This window comes from Bactrocera oleae, chromosome 6 (assembly GCF_042242935.1).
Source record: "Bactrocera oleae isolate idBacOlea1 chromosome 6, idBacOlea1, whole genome shotgun sequence".
NCBI lineage: Eukaryota > Metazoa > Arthropoda > Insecta > Diptera > Tephritidae > Bactrocera > Bactrocera oleae.
In genome coordinates, this window is record NC_091540.1 from 12,495,675 (window position 1) to 12,512,672 (window position 16,998).

Sequence of the window (16,998 nt, forward strand, 5' to 3'; positions counted from 1 at the left end):
TTTTTTTAACGTGGAAAAAATTGTGTGAGATCCAACGTGAACATTTTTTTCTTACAATCAAATGCTCATGCAATATTGAATGTAACTAGGTAAAATGCCTATAGCAGTCTCAATCTCACGATAGGTCACATGCCGTTTTTGTAATATCAGTTTGCGCACAGCATAAATAATTTCCGAAACAACAACTAATTTTGAACGATTTTCACAAAATTCGTCTTGGATTGATCTAAGACCTCGATTGAATTCAGCATACTATCGATATACACTGGTGCTTGATGGCGCTTCATCGCCAAAAATTGAATTAAGTTTATCTAAGCACTGTTGCTGAGTTAATGGACGTCGCAAGTTCCAAGAAATAATCGCGGTAAAATGTTTGCGATTTATCTCCATTTTTTTCCACATTTGGTCGAGATGAATATTTTAAGTTACTGTAAACAATACATAATAGCGCTCATATTTCGAAACGTTCTGAGTATGTATAACATCAAAAATGTCAAGCTTTACGATATAGTTGTGAGTTGCCAGATTGCAACGCTAGAGTTCCCGAATAACGAAATATAAAAGGCAGCCTACGTATAATTGTATAAACGAATAGTAGATATGCGAAACTTAAGCTAAATTTCGAAAGTTACTTTTTGTTTTCGTAAGCCGACCAACTAAACGAATTTCTTTTTATTCATAGCGTGGGAAACACCAACTTAGCAGTAATTAGATACCCATTTAAATTCATATCAAAAGAATAGGGTCGTAAATATCTCTCTAACCAAATACATACATATATAAATTCATTAATCACACGCAAACCGTTATAAGAAATGCACGTGACCACATTTTAAATTAGCGGCCAAAAGAAAGCAGTTATAAGTTTGTTGTCCAACAAATAATAGCTGCATAACGCTAAACACAACAACAATTACATTAATGTATGGTAAATCACAACACCAACTACGCAATTACGCGTAAGTAAGGGCTTCTGCGTCAAACACAAAATACCATATAATAGCATGCACTAAAGATAACGTTGCAGCGTAAAACGCCAAACAACGTGAGCATGAAACTCGCAACCAGATTGAAACGAATTGAGCCACAGAATCCAGGCGCTATTACAGCAGCAGAAGCTTACAAATATTTACATTATGACCACTTACTCGGCGGACTCAAAATGGATGGAGCGGAAGCGCACGGTGGGTAGCTCGGAGGACACATACGCTAAAAGACAACGCAAAGCGCGAGAACCCGCGAGCGCTTTATAAATACAAGTATAAGTATATATATATGTAAGAAGAAAAAGTAAGAAAGGAAGACGCTTTCAAAAAAGAAAGTAATGCAGCACTGAAAGAAATCTCCACTACAATGAATGTTACAGAGGAATTTCGTGATTTGTTACTTTATTTACCGATTCCGCTTCATCTTCTATACCATTTGCGCAGCAACAACATTTCTGAACACAACTAAAGAAAGAGGCGCCCGCTGGTGCTGCGCGACAAATACATGAGCGCCAGCAAGTATAGAGCACGAAACGCGGCTGGAAGCAAAGGAAGTCAAATGAATGGGGCGCGTGAAAGGAGAGTACATAAAAAGGAGCTGCAGCTAAGGCAAAATGCTTGCGTGCGGCATTCATAGAGTTTAACGCTTAGCATGTGCTCTACGTGAGGGTGGCGTTTGAAGTAACGACAACAAAGAGAAGCAAAACGAACATTTGAATAAAAAACAAAAAAAGTCTAGGGTATATAGAGAAGTGGCTAAGAAAGTCGAAGAATGAAAATTGTCTTAATGGAGCTACACATTTATATGCACGAATAGTAGAATACGCGCAAAGCGCCAAGAGCCCGACACTACTTACCAAATACACCACTGGAATAATAATAGCGGCCACTAGCGGCGCACGATGACCAAAATCACAGCGCAGGCCACGACCAGTGGCCCCACAAGGGCACAACGCAGACCAAGTATGTACAGGCGGTCAGACAACCGACAATGTCGACCAGGCAGTTAACTCTGCTGCTGCCACAACGAAGCAGCGTCAAGAAAATGATTAATGGGCCGCCAGCATCACCACTGCAACCGCCACCAACGCCAACACCGTCACCAGTATGTGCGTCAGCGCCGACGCTAAAGTCGCAACATGGCAGAGTTAACTGGCTAGCAGTGCAAGTAGTGGGCGCATTTATGGTGGGGATACATATTGTACTCTGGCAGTTCGCTAGTTTTATACTTAAGCAGAATGTGGCGATTTACCTCAAGCGCACTCACCACGCTCGGTCGACGCGCCGCCGCCTCTGACCAACTCACTGCCTGCTCCAGCCTCGGCGTATGCTGTTTCTCATCATCAGCATAGTCGTGTGCTTCCTGTGGCAAGTGTGAAAGACAGCGGAGTCAGCAAAACGTTTTCTTTGTGTTTACAGTACAATGAAATTCCATTCGCAATGGGATTTGCAGAACATAATTGTGTCGCTTTATTATTTTTGGTTGCGGACTATTGCAGTTGGACTAAGAAAATTGCGGCGCGAAACTTGGTTTATTGTGTGTTATTTTAACTGAGGGTCACACTAAAATTGGCAAACGCAGCAAAACTCTTGAGAACACTTTGCCACGAAGTATGTATGATTGTGGCAACTTCATATTAATGGATTTTATGAAGGCGTCGGTTAAGGCTCAGCGCAAAAGTTTTCAAGGCAACTTTTATTATCAATGAGTAGGATGAAGAAACTGCTAAAGTAGCATGTTCTAACTCTAAAATAAACAGAAGTTTTAAAAATATATTCTTTGACTAAAAGCATGTTAAACGGTAGTCCGTTGTAGATAACTTCTATTGAGATAGAGCTACAATACTCTCTCTCAAAAGAAGTTCTCTGACGCGAGGAAGTAAATGATTTCTTATTAAGCTCACAACGCTGCCGAACATTTACCAAGCCGATTTCATAGAAGTCTATAAAGTTTCCCATGCTAGTCTAAACTGCGTAATCAGAATAGTTCTAATAAGCTTGCTTAAACAAAATTAGATCTCAGAACGTCCAAATCGCAGATCGCCTTTTTATCAGTTACGCTTCACACACATAGCCCGTTTAACTACAAATACCTACCCATCAGCTAATAAACAGAGAGACAAACACTTCAAAAGCAATCAGACTCAATTTGCTATTCATAAATTACTTCTAAGTCCACAATTAAACTATAAAAATACCTACAAATGAATGAGCACCGTAACAAAATAGTTCCTTTAATCTATTATTAATCCACAAGACCGCATTCAACCCGTACATAACAACAACAACAACAATGCCGCAGCGTATATAAAAAGCGCCAGAGCTAAGCAAATCTTAAATCATTCATACCATATTTATGACTCACTCACCAAACGTTCGGCCTGTTGAACTCTTTGCCGAACCACTTTTTCTCATTGGACGACTACTCGTTTAGCAACTTGGCTCACCATTCATTGCGCGCTCGCACACAATTACATGTGTATGTATGCAGCTAAGATAGCAAGTATCTTCCAATCGCAACAAATCCAATACCATAATCTAACTACGCTATCGGACCGTGCGCGACTTGATCGAACTGACTTGCTGGCTCACCGGTTCGCTGGTAGACTAGCACTTGGATTGCTCGCTTCGTTGCCTGGCTGTGCACGTGTGTGTGCGTTGTGGAGTGCCTGAATAATTTAAACGATTTCAATGACACCATGATTAATATCAACGGCAAACATAAATCCACTGAAGTAGGCATTAAAGGGCTACACATAGCCCTACCTACAGCTAGTAGGACGACAAGGTAGCGTGGAATGCAGACAACACCAAATACACTAACTAACACAGATGCAGTTACATGGAAAGATATGCCGACGGCCCAGACAGACCAGCGAGTCCAAAGAGAGCAAACTGCATACGGACGGACGTATGTGTTTAGCTGTATGTGTGCACCACATAAATGCATACTGAACGTGAGCTAACTGTGGAAGTTGAAAGGTTTGACGCTTGGCTTGCGAACGCCATGAAGATGCGAATGAGTTAAGGTAAAAGTACAAGAATTTCTCATTTCCATGTGAGACCGATAATACCGGCGGACGTTTAGCCATGAAAGCAGTTGCCATACAACAAGTATATGCTGAATGGTGGGAGATAAGCAAGAATCTTGATTGAACGCGCACACAGCTACAAACATAAAAAAAGACGGATGGACGTACGAACGGGGGAACGTAGTGACGAATGTTATGTTGGTGACTGAGCGTGGAATCGGACCACAGGTAAACCATGCGGATGCACATGCTTCGGACAGGTAAACTAGTTTGCTGAGGAGGCAACCAAAAGCATACGAAATGAATATTTAGAAATAACAAGAAAATTGTTTAAAGAGAGAAAATGAAGTGCAAACAAACCGAAAAAGGATGGTCAACGGGAGCGAAGCGGCACGCAGAGCGCGCTGACTAACCGTGGACAATTGTGAAGGTTCGGTCAGCGCGACGGCAATGGATGAGCCGTGTAGAGCTGAGATAAGCAACGACAAGAACGATTGTGAAGGGGAATGATAAAGAATGTGCAATGCCGCTCAAAGTGCTATCAAACACAAATACGAAAACAAATAAAAATACAATTAAAATTACAACAAAAATTTACTACGATTTGCTAGCCGTGTAGCCAGTTTCTGCTGTGTTGCAAGCGTACACAGACCCAACACGAATTCCAAACACAAGCAAACTTGGCCAGCGTCCAACAAATCAGCATAAGCACAAATAACAGAGGCCAGTTAACAGGCGCCCAGCAAATGTAGCAAGCAGATAACAGCGTCAAGGTTGCGACAAGGCGAGGCAACAACAGAGTTTGGCAATAAAACGGGAAATCAACAGTGCAGAGTCGCTTCGAGGAATGAGTTGTGTAAGAGTTAACGCATACTTAGGCAGCGAATAAAAGGTGGACCTGCCGAATGTTGCATGTAGTCGTGAAAGGCAACAGAACCTCGAGAATATGAACTGCTTAAAAGACTGATATACAATAAATGCGCTGAAATGTTGCAAGTCAGTGTGTTGGCTAAATGCGATTAGCAATGCAATAATGCGCACATGATGAGTATGGAGTCGCCGCGAACAGGTACCACATGTGGCAACATGTGAACGCCGTGCATGTGGCGATTGGGAGATACCCAAAGTGAGCAGGCAAACGTGTTGCAACATGCATGAGTAGCCTTAAATGCTTGCCACAGACCCTGCTACGGGTAATGATGACTATGATAAGGCGACTTAAGCACAGGTATCATAGCATAGCAACCTAATGAACTGCGTTGAGGAGTTATACTGAGCGCGTTGTTACTTGTGCGCTCTCGCTCTTGTGCTCTGACTCCGAACGAAGACGATCGCGATTGAGGGTAGGTGTTTCGTGTGCTTATGTTGTGATAATCATGTCTCAGTGGCTGGCTAATAAAAAGCTTAAGGAGTTTATTTGTGTTTAAATATACATTGAGCGGTTCAGTGTGTGCTGTTTTGGCATGAGAACCTTTGAAGGTGGATTTTAGCTTGGAAATTAATTTGTAGTTGCTAATAGAGATGTTGGTAAAAATCCTTTTGCTAATTCGGTGTAACATTCTTAAAACAGAGGTCATAAAAAGGTAATGTATAGAGAAACAGATAGATTGACGATACAGCAGCCGAAGAACTTTTGCACGAGACCAGGCTTTTGTAGAGCCACAGCAACTTTTTTTAGCGAGCTACCAGTGAGCGGTCAGTGATAATTTCCTGTACTCGAATTTCAAACGTTCTTAGTCGAAACTTAGATGGCCATATATAAACATTGTACATGTTTCGAAATTCTATATATTTTTCATTAGAAACCCACAGGTGTCACAGCGAATTAACCGTAAAAGCAGCACCCTTTTCCTTCACGACACGCTTGTATTGAAACTGATTCGCTCATTAGTAATGTGCTAGGCTCTTATCGCCCAGCAAAGGCAGCAAGCAACCTGCTTGTAGCTGGAAGTGGTGTGACAACATTTTTCTACCTCATAGCCTGCCCAAGGAATTTCGTGGATGCTGCTGCGCCCGCTTAGTCCACACAGCGCACCACTAACGTTCCCTTCAAGTAAAGTGCTTTGTCGTTTGTGGCGTTCTTTTGCTGTTAACCCACTGAGCGCATTGCGCTCTCCATTGCCCGCATAACTTCGGCCGATGCATTTATGGAAAGTCGTCAAACAAAGAGCGTCTGTAGCAGAAGTGCGCAACGATTTAAGGGCAGCAACACAAAGGCACTACAAGTGGCGCACAAAGAACGGGTACAACAGCAACGACAGCAACAACAACTGCAAGAGTAATGCCACAATGCGCCGAAATGAGTTCGCGTTGAACTTCATTTGCTGTCGTCGATTTGGAGTTTTGTTTTACGACACTTCTTTTATTTTATTTTTTTGAAATTTAATTTTTTATAGTTTCTTTAGACTGCTCGCCAGCCATGCAAAAACTTGTTAATGGATGCGTTGCAGTGGCAAGTTGCCGGGCGTTGGTGTTGTTGCCTGCATGCCTGCATTTGTTTGTTGCTGGGCGACAAAATTCAGTTGCCTTTGTATTGAACAAGCTGTTGCTGCAGTGTGAAGCCAACAGGCCGCCTTCGGCAGCGCTTGCGTTGCTTTCGGCTGCAATGGACTATGAATAGCGATTTGAGTCGTTATCGACTGACTACAGTTGATTTGCAAGGAATTCGCTTGCGTTTTTTCGCACACACAACGTTTATGTTTATATATACGTGTGTGTGTGTGTATATGCCGCTGCAATTCCTGTTCTACATAGCGTTTCGCAGCTGTAATGAAGTTGGCGTTTAAATGAGTGTATCCATAGCTGTTGGTGCGTGATTCATTAAAGGCTGCAGAAAAAAAAACGAAAAAAAGTTTGCAACAAAAAAGTGCAAGAAGTAGCAGCGCGTAGTGCAGCGTCAGCAATTGCACGCTGTTGGCGTTTAAATTCAACTTTGTTGCCAACAGCCAGCTTCTTGCGGCTCTGCGCTGCCTCCTGCGTGGCGGCGAGTGTCTATTTGGTGCGCTTTTTGCATTCCTCGCGCTTCGCACATTTTACACACATCAACGCGTGTGTCCTTGTTTGTGCGTGCGTGCCGTTTGTGTCAGCTCATATGCAGATTAGCGGTTATTAAATTTTAATTTTTATACAACATTTTCAGCATTTTATGCGTCTGAAATTGAGTAATAAAATTATGTGCGCGTTTCATGGCAGCGACTACACGCGACGATCGGTTGAATGCGATTAGCAGGCTTAAGGGCTTAAATAAATTTACTTATATGAAGGAAATTGGTTTATTAAAGGCACTTGCTTGAGGTTGGGAACGTGTGCGAAAAATGTTAAGAATTTCGGAATTTTTTTTTTTTATGAAATATGGTATGAAAATACATTGAAGTGGCAAGTATTTTAATTATGTTGAAAAATAATAAAAAATAAAATTTTATTAAAACTTTACTTTTTTTAATGATACAAATATGCAAAAAATTTTGCATTTTAGCTTTCCAAATCCGGAAAATATATTTTTCTCAAGCTTTTCGCCACAAAAGCTCGCCACTAAACACTTGCACGCGTTGCTACAAATATATACAGGCTCACACATGCTCTTATTTTTCATTTCATTTATTAAAATCTCTCCACAAAAACTTGTACTTGTATGTATGTATGTGATAATGTATATTAAGAGCAGCTTGCATTGGTGTGCATAATTAATTTAACCCAAAAACAATTCACACACTCGCCACTATAAATCTATATGGTTTTATATATATTGTATATATGTAGACATGTATATATACGTTTTTCGCATTTATATGAAATATAAACCGCATACGATAATTTAATTTTCAAGCGAGGAAGACTAAAATTCCCAGCTTCTTAACAGTATAGAGCAGCGCCTGCAGCTGAATTAAATGAATCACTACAAATCGGCATGCAAGCTCATAAAAGCGCGTCCAAGCGATTATAGCTTATATTAGCCTAAGGTGAATGTAAACAAGTGCAAGCGCAATCAGCCACTAATCGGTCTAATCATTTGTCAGACGTCTATTTAGTGCCTAGAGATATCGGCAGATTCTGCGCTAATTTGCATAAAGCTGTTGTAGACATCTTTTAGCGGCATTCTGTTTATTTAATAAATTCACTTCAAAAGACTTAATGGCAAGCGGTTACATTTATGGCATTTTTGTTTTTTTTAAGGTTGACTAAATGGAATCTCATAATGAAATATTCTCAATTTGCAGTTTTGCTTGTGTTAGATAATTGTATATGTCTGCCATATTATATGTTAAGCAATTTTTATGTCTGCCATATTTTATGTCAAGCAAATTTTGTGTCATGAAAATTTGTAAGTCTGGTTTTCAATGCCAGCCATTTTTTATGTTAAGCAATTTTTATGTCTGCCATATTTTATGTCAAGTAATTTTTTATGTCATGAAAATTTGTAAGTGTGGTTTTCAATGACAGCCAGTTTTTATGTTAAGCGATTTTATGTCAAGCGATTTTTTATGTCATGAAAATTTTTAAGTGTGGTTTTCTATGCCAGCCAGTTTTTATGCTAAGCAATTTTTATGTCTGCCATATTTTGTGGTTTTCTATGCCAGCCATTTTTTATGTTGAGTAATTTTTTCTGTCACACCAAACTTTCGGTCGCACCATTTTTATCTTACACCATTTTCGATGTCTGCCATATTTTATGTCCAGCAATTTTTTTGTCACACCCTTTTTATGTGTAATTCTTAATACGAGCCATTTTTTGTCACATCGTTTTTTTTATGTCATACCATATTTTATGTCACACTATTTTTGATACCTCGCGAATTTTTAGCGACCTAATAGACCACTCAAGCGTATCATAAATTTTGAATAACACTTAGAACTGGCAACAAACTATCAACAAACCATCAGCAAACAAAACATATATACATACAGATGCAAATATGCAAATATGACCGACCAACCAACGCAAGTGTCAACATATGCACAAGTTCGTGCCTTTGCATGTCAAACAGCATTTAGAATACGTATTGGTTATTAATATTTTTATGGTTATGTTTACATTTATATTTTACAAATGCTAATTATGCTGAAAGGAAACCAAACAGATAACGTGCGTATGTATATGTATGTGGGATAATATTTTAAATATAACTAAAAGTCAATAGCCGAAATGCTAAATATATGTATGTATGCGTGTGTGTTCATTCATGCAAAATACATATTTACATGTAAGTGTAAGTATGTATATACATAGTATATATATGCAACGGTAGGTTTAGGCGGTTGTGTCCATATTATTATGTATGTAGCTCGACAAGTCATTAAGCAACTGAATGAAAATATAATGCCCATTGTAAATTGTTAATTACTAGTAATTAGTTGATTTTTTATTTTTTGTAATACAAATAATGAATTAACATTTCAAATTATGCGAAGACTTGACGGTAACGCAAGCAGCGATAACTAGCCAAATAAATTATGATATATGGTATAGAATGCAGTAAGCTTGCTGACTGGATTTGTTTATATTTTCTATATACAAAGGTGTTTATTATTAATTTTAATATTAGTATTTCTATTTATGTACGAGTATATTTTTTAAAAGTTTGTTTCAATTTTAATCAACTCTAAAATTGCGCGAATATAACTAGTTTATAACCAGTTGTTAACTAGTTTTTTGTTGCTTTAAAATTTCTTCGTTTCTCCCATAAATTTTTACCGTTAATTAATAACTGTTTATGGGCTTACTCACTCTCCACCTGAAACGGTTTCTCCGCCATCAGCACAAAGCTTCGCCGACACCGTATTTTCGCTTTTTGCAAAATCCTTTAATGACAACGCCCCAAAGCAGCGCAGTAAATATTAATTGCATTGCAAATATAATGAAGTGTTAAAAGGATTTTACCTTATTAGTGTGAAAAATTTCTAATTCCAACTGAATATAAAAGATACATACATACATACATATGCATATGTATATGATCAGCAAGACGAGTTGTCTGTATATAAGCTAACTAGTCCCTCAGAGAATACAGAGAGACATCGGTCTCTAATTTTGCACACGTTCTTTTCATCTGAAATCTGAAGAGGCTGCTTACTTGTCGGTAACGCCGATATCGAACCACTATAGCATATAGCTGTCGTACAAACTGAACGATCGACATTATCTTCACGAAATTTGGCACAACTTATTTTTTTTACCCACACTACAATATCTAAAAAAATTTCCATATCAGATCCTATAGCATATAGCAGCCATACAAACTGAACGAGCAAATCAAGTTATTGTATGAAAAATGTCAATGCTTTTATATGAAAATACAACAAAATAGAAAAGCTGAAGATATGAAAATACTCTGCAATTGGGAAATATTTTTATTGCAGCCGCCCGCAAACGGTGCTCACCTCATGTAAGCCACATTTATTGCTTTTGCATAACTAAACACTTTTGCTGACCACCGTTGGTAATAAAACAATAAATATTTTGTTGTTTTTGCCATTATTATTACTATTTGCAATACAAATATGACCGTTGTTTCTGCTAATGAAGTTTTCACGCTTTCGAGTAATATAATATTTTATGCGCCCTCACTACCCATTGCTGATTACTTCAATAATGTTTTAATAATTTTTTATCAATGAATGCAGTTGTTTTTGTTACTGATTATTTTCGTGCGAATAAGCGTCTATATGTTAGGTAGTAAAAAGACGACTGCATTATATTGAACGCGATACATCTAATGCGCGCGTCTGTATGTGTGTGTGTGCACCTATTTTTAGACGCTTTCTTTCCGTTATTACCTTTATAATTATACACAACGAGCTTTATTGTTAGCCAATGTATTTTTATAAAGAAAATCTTTTATCAACAGCAACTTAAGTGAGGCATGCCAAGTGTCAACGCACACACACACACACACACACGTTTTATTCACTTGTTCCAGCTGTACACAACGCAGAGTAAATATGTATAAAATTGATTACGTGTATATGGCGCTAATTACTCAAGTCAGCCATTTGCGCACCTACAACAACACACACATACATATATACGTATATATATATATATATTAGGGTAGCGCGAAAAAAGTTTTAAAAAAAATCTGTAGATAATAAAAAAACAAAAAAGTTTGGACAAAAAACAAATTTTTTAAACATCACTTTTAAAGTAAATTTCGAGTTAAAATTTTTTTTGGACAAAAAAAGGAATTTTTGGTTTAAACTCTTCACGTTTATATAAAATATACCGAATTTGACGGTTTTGACTCAAAATTTATTTCAACGCTAAAGGAAAGCATGTTGTCGTTTAAAACTTTTTTTAAAACTCCAATAATGACCACAAAATTTTTTTTTAAGTTGATAGCTTTTGATTGGCCCGAAAGATAACTCTCCACAACTTCTAGAACACTTATCAAAATTTTTTTTCGCTATAAAAATTTTAGCTCGAAAATTTACTTTAAAACTGAGAGCGCGCCTAGAGGCGAGGTGTTAAAAACATTTTTTTTTTGTCCAAAAATTTTCTATTTTTATAAAAAAAAAAATGAATTTAATAATGTAAATATAACAAAAAGGAATATAGTATATATGTCGCGACATAAAAATTGTGACAACAAAAATTATGTAAATTTGCAAATATATGTGACTGCAATGTCTTATATGTGCGGACACACATATGTTTATATATATATATATATATATATATATACCTTATTTCGCGTTATTTCGCTCTTAACTGGCCAAATATTTTGAATCTTGGTATAATTTCTTAACTCATCAAAAGTCATCTTAAGTTTGCCATTGTTTTATCTTCGAATTGTATTGAAAATATTATTTTGACTAAACATTTCTCTGCACAGTGTGTCAGTGCTGCGCTGAGCTGCCAGATAAAATTACAAAAAAAATTGCATATATGACAATTTTAATAATTGTTAAAGGCAGTCACGTGATAAAAGTTAGTTAGACTACCAAGACCACGTTCAATGCTTTAATTAGCATGCTCCGCTATCTTAACATCTTCCAACGCAGCGCTGAGCGTGAGCAGCTTAAAAGTTTAATCTCTTCTTTAAATCTGTCTAAATGATCTATTTGCAATTGGTTGTGCTAAAATTATGCTGCATCGCAGTCGAAATAAAATCGATTACATATTTTTCTCACTTTTTCCCAGACAATTGATTGTTACCTCTACGAAATTAAATCAAATCACGGCACAAAATTCTTTTCAATCATTCAAAGACCTTTCAGGACAGTAGCTTGTGGTCAGAAGAGCAAAAACATCGTTTGACATTAACATGAGCAAAGTCAAATGCCAAGTTTTGATGCGAGAAAGCTTTTAACGCTTCTAAGCTGGCGCTAGACGCAAAGTTTTTGGTTTTGTTTGTATAGTGTGATCCATTTCAAGGTTTTCTACTTTTTTAAAGAAAAAAACACAGAAACTCCAAATTTAATGGGGAATGTTTATTATCATTCGAAAGAAAATTTGTTGGCATCTATTTTATAAAGATTATCCCTTTCAAATGTTGGTCGCGGCTACGTCTCAGATGTTCCATTCATTGGGTATAATTTTCGATGACTCGTTCGAGCATTTGACTGGTAACCGGTGCATGACACGCGTGACGTTTTGCTCCAAGGTCTGAATCGAAGTGGGATTGTTCGCATAGACTTTAGACTTTACATATCGCCATAGGTCGATTTTGGTGCCCAATCGACCGGTCCAAATGTGAAATTATCTGTCAAGAACCACACCAAAGCGTTGCCTTTTCTGTATAAGATGGCAGCTCTTGAATTTTTTCGGGTTGCTCTTCGTTCCAAATGCGGAAATTTGGCTTGTTTACATACCCATTGCGCTAGAAATGGGCCACATCGCTGAACAAAATTTAGCGCGAAAACATCGGATCTTCTAAGTACTTTTCAAGAGCCTATAAAACGAAGCGATGTCGCTTGGGAAGGTCGAGCACAAAACAATATGACAGCTGGATACGACTCACGCGTGAACTGTCAAAAAAGCGATATTAAACAAGTACCTCTACTTGGATCACTCGTTATATCTTTTCCACGCTTTCTGCGCAATAAACTTTAAAGCGTTAAGCTAGTTATATATTTTAGAGTTTTTAAAGGAAATATGATATGTGTAGCGCTGTTTCTAAGGTTAAGGAAAGCTTTACTCTAAATGTCACCCAACTCAATTTCAACAGTTCCTAGCTATGTAGCTACTAAGAGAATGCAGAAAACATTGCTGAAAACAACACTGATACAGTGAGTCTAAAAAATAAACGTCACAGCGCGTTTGGCGTTGACTTTGCATATACACACATAAGTGGCCTTGCAGCAGCGCTCTTTGCTATTATATTAAAAAATAGCCAAGCACACACACACACATACACGCCTCTAGCCGCTATCGCGACTTTATACTTTGTATGACGTGTTAAGCGCGGTCAGGTGATATGGCATGTTATAGATAAATTGTCTAGATTTTAAGTGCCGATATAAATGAAGAAAAATTATACAACAACAAAGCAAATAAACGCTTGCCAGCGGCGCTAAGATCAAAGCGCTCAGCAGTTGGAGGCTATATAACTGCTTACGCTTTAGTTTAGCGTGGATTATAAGCATTTACTGTTTGCTAACGGTAATGGCAGCAATTAAATAATTGGCGACTTGCGCCAGATTTTGCAAACAAATATTGAGTTTTGAGAATTTGTGCAAAAATGTTTCACTTATTCTAGCACTTTGGCGCGTTGCCAAAAGTCTAAGCGCAAGTGATGTATTTATGAAAAAATGGCACGTCAAATTTGTTTATATTGCTGTGATAATTTTTATTATGCGCGTTATCACAAAAAAAACAACTCGTGAATTTTTATGTGCCGCTAGCAAAATATTTTAATACAAAGAGACGTAAGCCTATCGGAGTTCTCTTTAATGTTCGCCGCAAAAATGTGACATTGTTTGGCATTAACTCATCAAAATAATATTTTTTACGCAATGCTGTGCGACAATTTGGCGCACGCTTTGCTTTAAAGACAGCGCCGCGCAGTGACATTGAGTATTGGCCATTTGAAGGTGCTTTGTTATCAAATTGTTGGCTTTACGGTGGAATGTATGACGCAAAGGCGTTGGAAACGCGCACGAAACTTTCGTTCAAGAAGTTCTAAGTTCTAAGTAGCGACACCTTTTTCAATTGCGTTTTTTTATTTTTTGACAGATGACGCATGAGTCTGGTCAAGCTGTCGCATTATTTTTGTGCAGTATTGTTTGGCATTTTATTATGGAAAGAGCTACGTCTGAAACTTAATTACGAAAATTTATGTGCTGTAAAGAATGTTGTTCAAAATTTTATTAGCGAGTATGTTGCGCAGCACAAAGAACTACAACAGCTCACTGCTGATTATACAGATTTTTAGACCAATACGATAAAACTATTACTTAATACATATTTGATATGCAAATAATTCAAATAGTGGAAACTCACCATTATTGGGTTTGAGTGGTAGCTCCGCTTGATCGATGCCGCGCGCTTTGAAGACGGGTGCAACTTTGGTGCAGTTGGGCATAAATTGGTCTATTATCGACGAACCACCGGGTACCGAGGCCACGGCGTAGGTACGCGGTACCTCTATGCCACCTACAGCATCGGTCGCGTTGTTAAAAACTTGTGCGCGAACACACACACAGCATAGCAATAAAATTAGGTATGTTAATAACGTAAATGAGCAGTAATTGAAATTGAAATATTTTTTGGCAGTAGCTGGCGTGCGCCATTTGGCGACAGCAGACACGGCGCGCTGTTTGCCTTTGGAGCTCATCGTTTTGCGGCGCGAGCCAAGTATTGGTGCAGCACTTAAAGTTCTGTTGAGGCGATGCATAATGTTAACACACGTGTTCAATTCGCGAACTGGCTGGCAAATCAAGTGTATGTATGTATGTATGTAGCGCTGAACGTTTGTTTGCTTGAAGTAGCGCTTGCTCTTGCTTTCACACAAGTGCGAGTTGTTGTTAATTTTTTTTTTTGCTACTGTATTTTTTTTGTGTTCTGCTATTTCAGATTTTCGTTTTTATCGGCGCTTTTTTGGTGTCTGCTTGTCCGTGTTTGCAAATGATTTTAACACACGCTTGTCGAAAACCCCTTCCTCGACTCGAATACGCTAATTGTTATGGCTTTGTATTCACACTACGCTTTATTGTAGTTGTTGTTAATATGAGTGTTGCATCATTATTTGCAAATACTTGTATGTATGTAATACACGCATGCACAAATGTAAATACGAAAAACACGTAAAAATGTCTAAAATTGCCGGCTGTAACGTTGTTGGCGTTGTCAACTGTGAGCGCGCCGCGCGGCTTTCCGGCGGGTGTGTGTAACGTAAACAAAAAATTCTAATATTTTGAAATTTGCTACTTTTCGTACTGTTTGCCGGTTTACTATGGCAGCGACAAGGTTAACGACGTCGCCAGTAAATATGTGTGTGACACAAGTGATTCGTGGACTATATAAGTGGAGGGCTGAAGGCAGTGCTTTCTCCAGGCGTATACGCTGAGCAAGAGGGAGGTTTTGAGGTGTTACAATTGTTGTTGGCTGGCACGATTATTTAGTAAGTTGGTGATATATTCAAGGCACACTTAGCGAGTTTTAACGGTGTTACGTGGGAATGAGGTGTAAAGTAAGAGCAACTATGGCATAATAATATTAAATACAACACAATAATTTCTACTTTTACAGAGTTTCGCAACTAATTATGCTTTCGTTTGATTTTTGGTTTTTTTTTTTGTTAAACTGTTGAAATCACTAACTTTTTCGTAGCAACAACACACACACGTTCGTTGGCAGATTTTTTTTTTATTTTAATTGCAGCTTCACAATTTTCTGGAAAATCCGTTTAATTTAATATTTTGCGCGCACACTCACACACTGTATAATTTCTATTACGTATATTCATGCAAACAAAATCACAATGAATTTAATTTGAAGCGACGAAAATTGCGTTCGGCAGGTAGACTGGTTGTTGGCGCAACGCTAACTACGAAATATATCGCACAACCGCACCGCGCGACCAGAGTACAACGAATGAGCGTTGAGCGAAGAGCGCCCAACCGGCTGGACCTCAATGAAACATTTTTCCCGAAAACGAATCCATATGAAATACACACACACACACACAACTACAGGCACACAGAGCAGTGACGGCAGCGCGACAGCAGAAAAGCAACAAAACAAACAGCAAAAACCGGAGTTATTTGGTTGCAAACGACAAGATACAAATGTAACTCGCTCGCACACTGCGCCACACACACACACGCACACGCATTTATGTGCTACGGCATATAAACATATACATGTACATATATATTCATTTCACAGGCATGTGGAAATTGTGTTTTATTTGTTGTTCTTCCTTTTGTTATCGTAGCCATTGTGCGTATCTGTCAGATACACGCAATTACAACAATAACAAAAACATGTCAGTGTGTTCGAACATGTTCGATGTTGTCTGCAGCGTTTGTTCTTTTTCACCTGACTGCAATCTACTGTATTGAGAGTTTTAGCAGAGAACTTGAAATACTCATTTTTTTAGTGAAATATTCACAGGTTTTAGCACAAATGTGCATAAGTCCATTATGCTGAATTTACAGTTAGCGTTGAATTTTTATTTGATTTGCCTAAAAATCTTAAACTGGTTAATTGCACGCATATATGTATATTTATGTGCCGGCCGAAAATATGAATCACTCAATTCAAAAGCACTCACTTAGATAACATGCTGTTAAGTTAACAGACTCGCTAGAAATGTAATGTAAATCAGGAAATTTAAATATTTCAAAACTTCGCATATGCAGGCAGGAATATGATTGCATGTATACAAATATATGAGTATCAATATTTGTGGCAAAGCAAATGCTGGCACCACTTCACTAATTCACATTTTATACTCTTGCGACATGTTGCTACAGAGTATAATAGTTTTGTTCAGCTAACGGTTGTTCGTATAAACTAAAAATAAACGAGTTAAAAATAT

At 38.0% G+C, this 16,998-nt stretch overlaps 1 protein-coding gene across 2 annotated transcripts in view; it reads right to left on the minus strand.

Moving 5' to 3' along the window:
- The window catches only part of dlp (glypican dally-like), a 110,628-nt gene extending 94,565 nt beyond the window's left edge, over window positions 1-16,063 (minus strand). The window contains exon 1 of one of the 2 annotated variants that reach the window (XM_036360851.2): window positions 14,457-16,063. In XM_036360851.2, the coding sequence (XP_036216744.2) occupies window positions 14,457-14,850 (394 nt within the window). In that variant the 5' untranslated portion in view covers window positions 14,851-16,063. The remainder of the gene's footprint in view (window positions 1-14,456) is intronic. The other variant, XM_036360850.2, reaches the window with a different exon arrangement.
- Window positions 16,064-16,998: the final 935 nt, after the last annotated feature.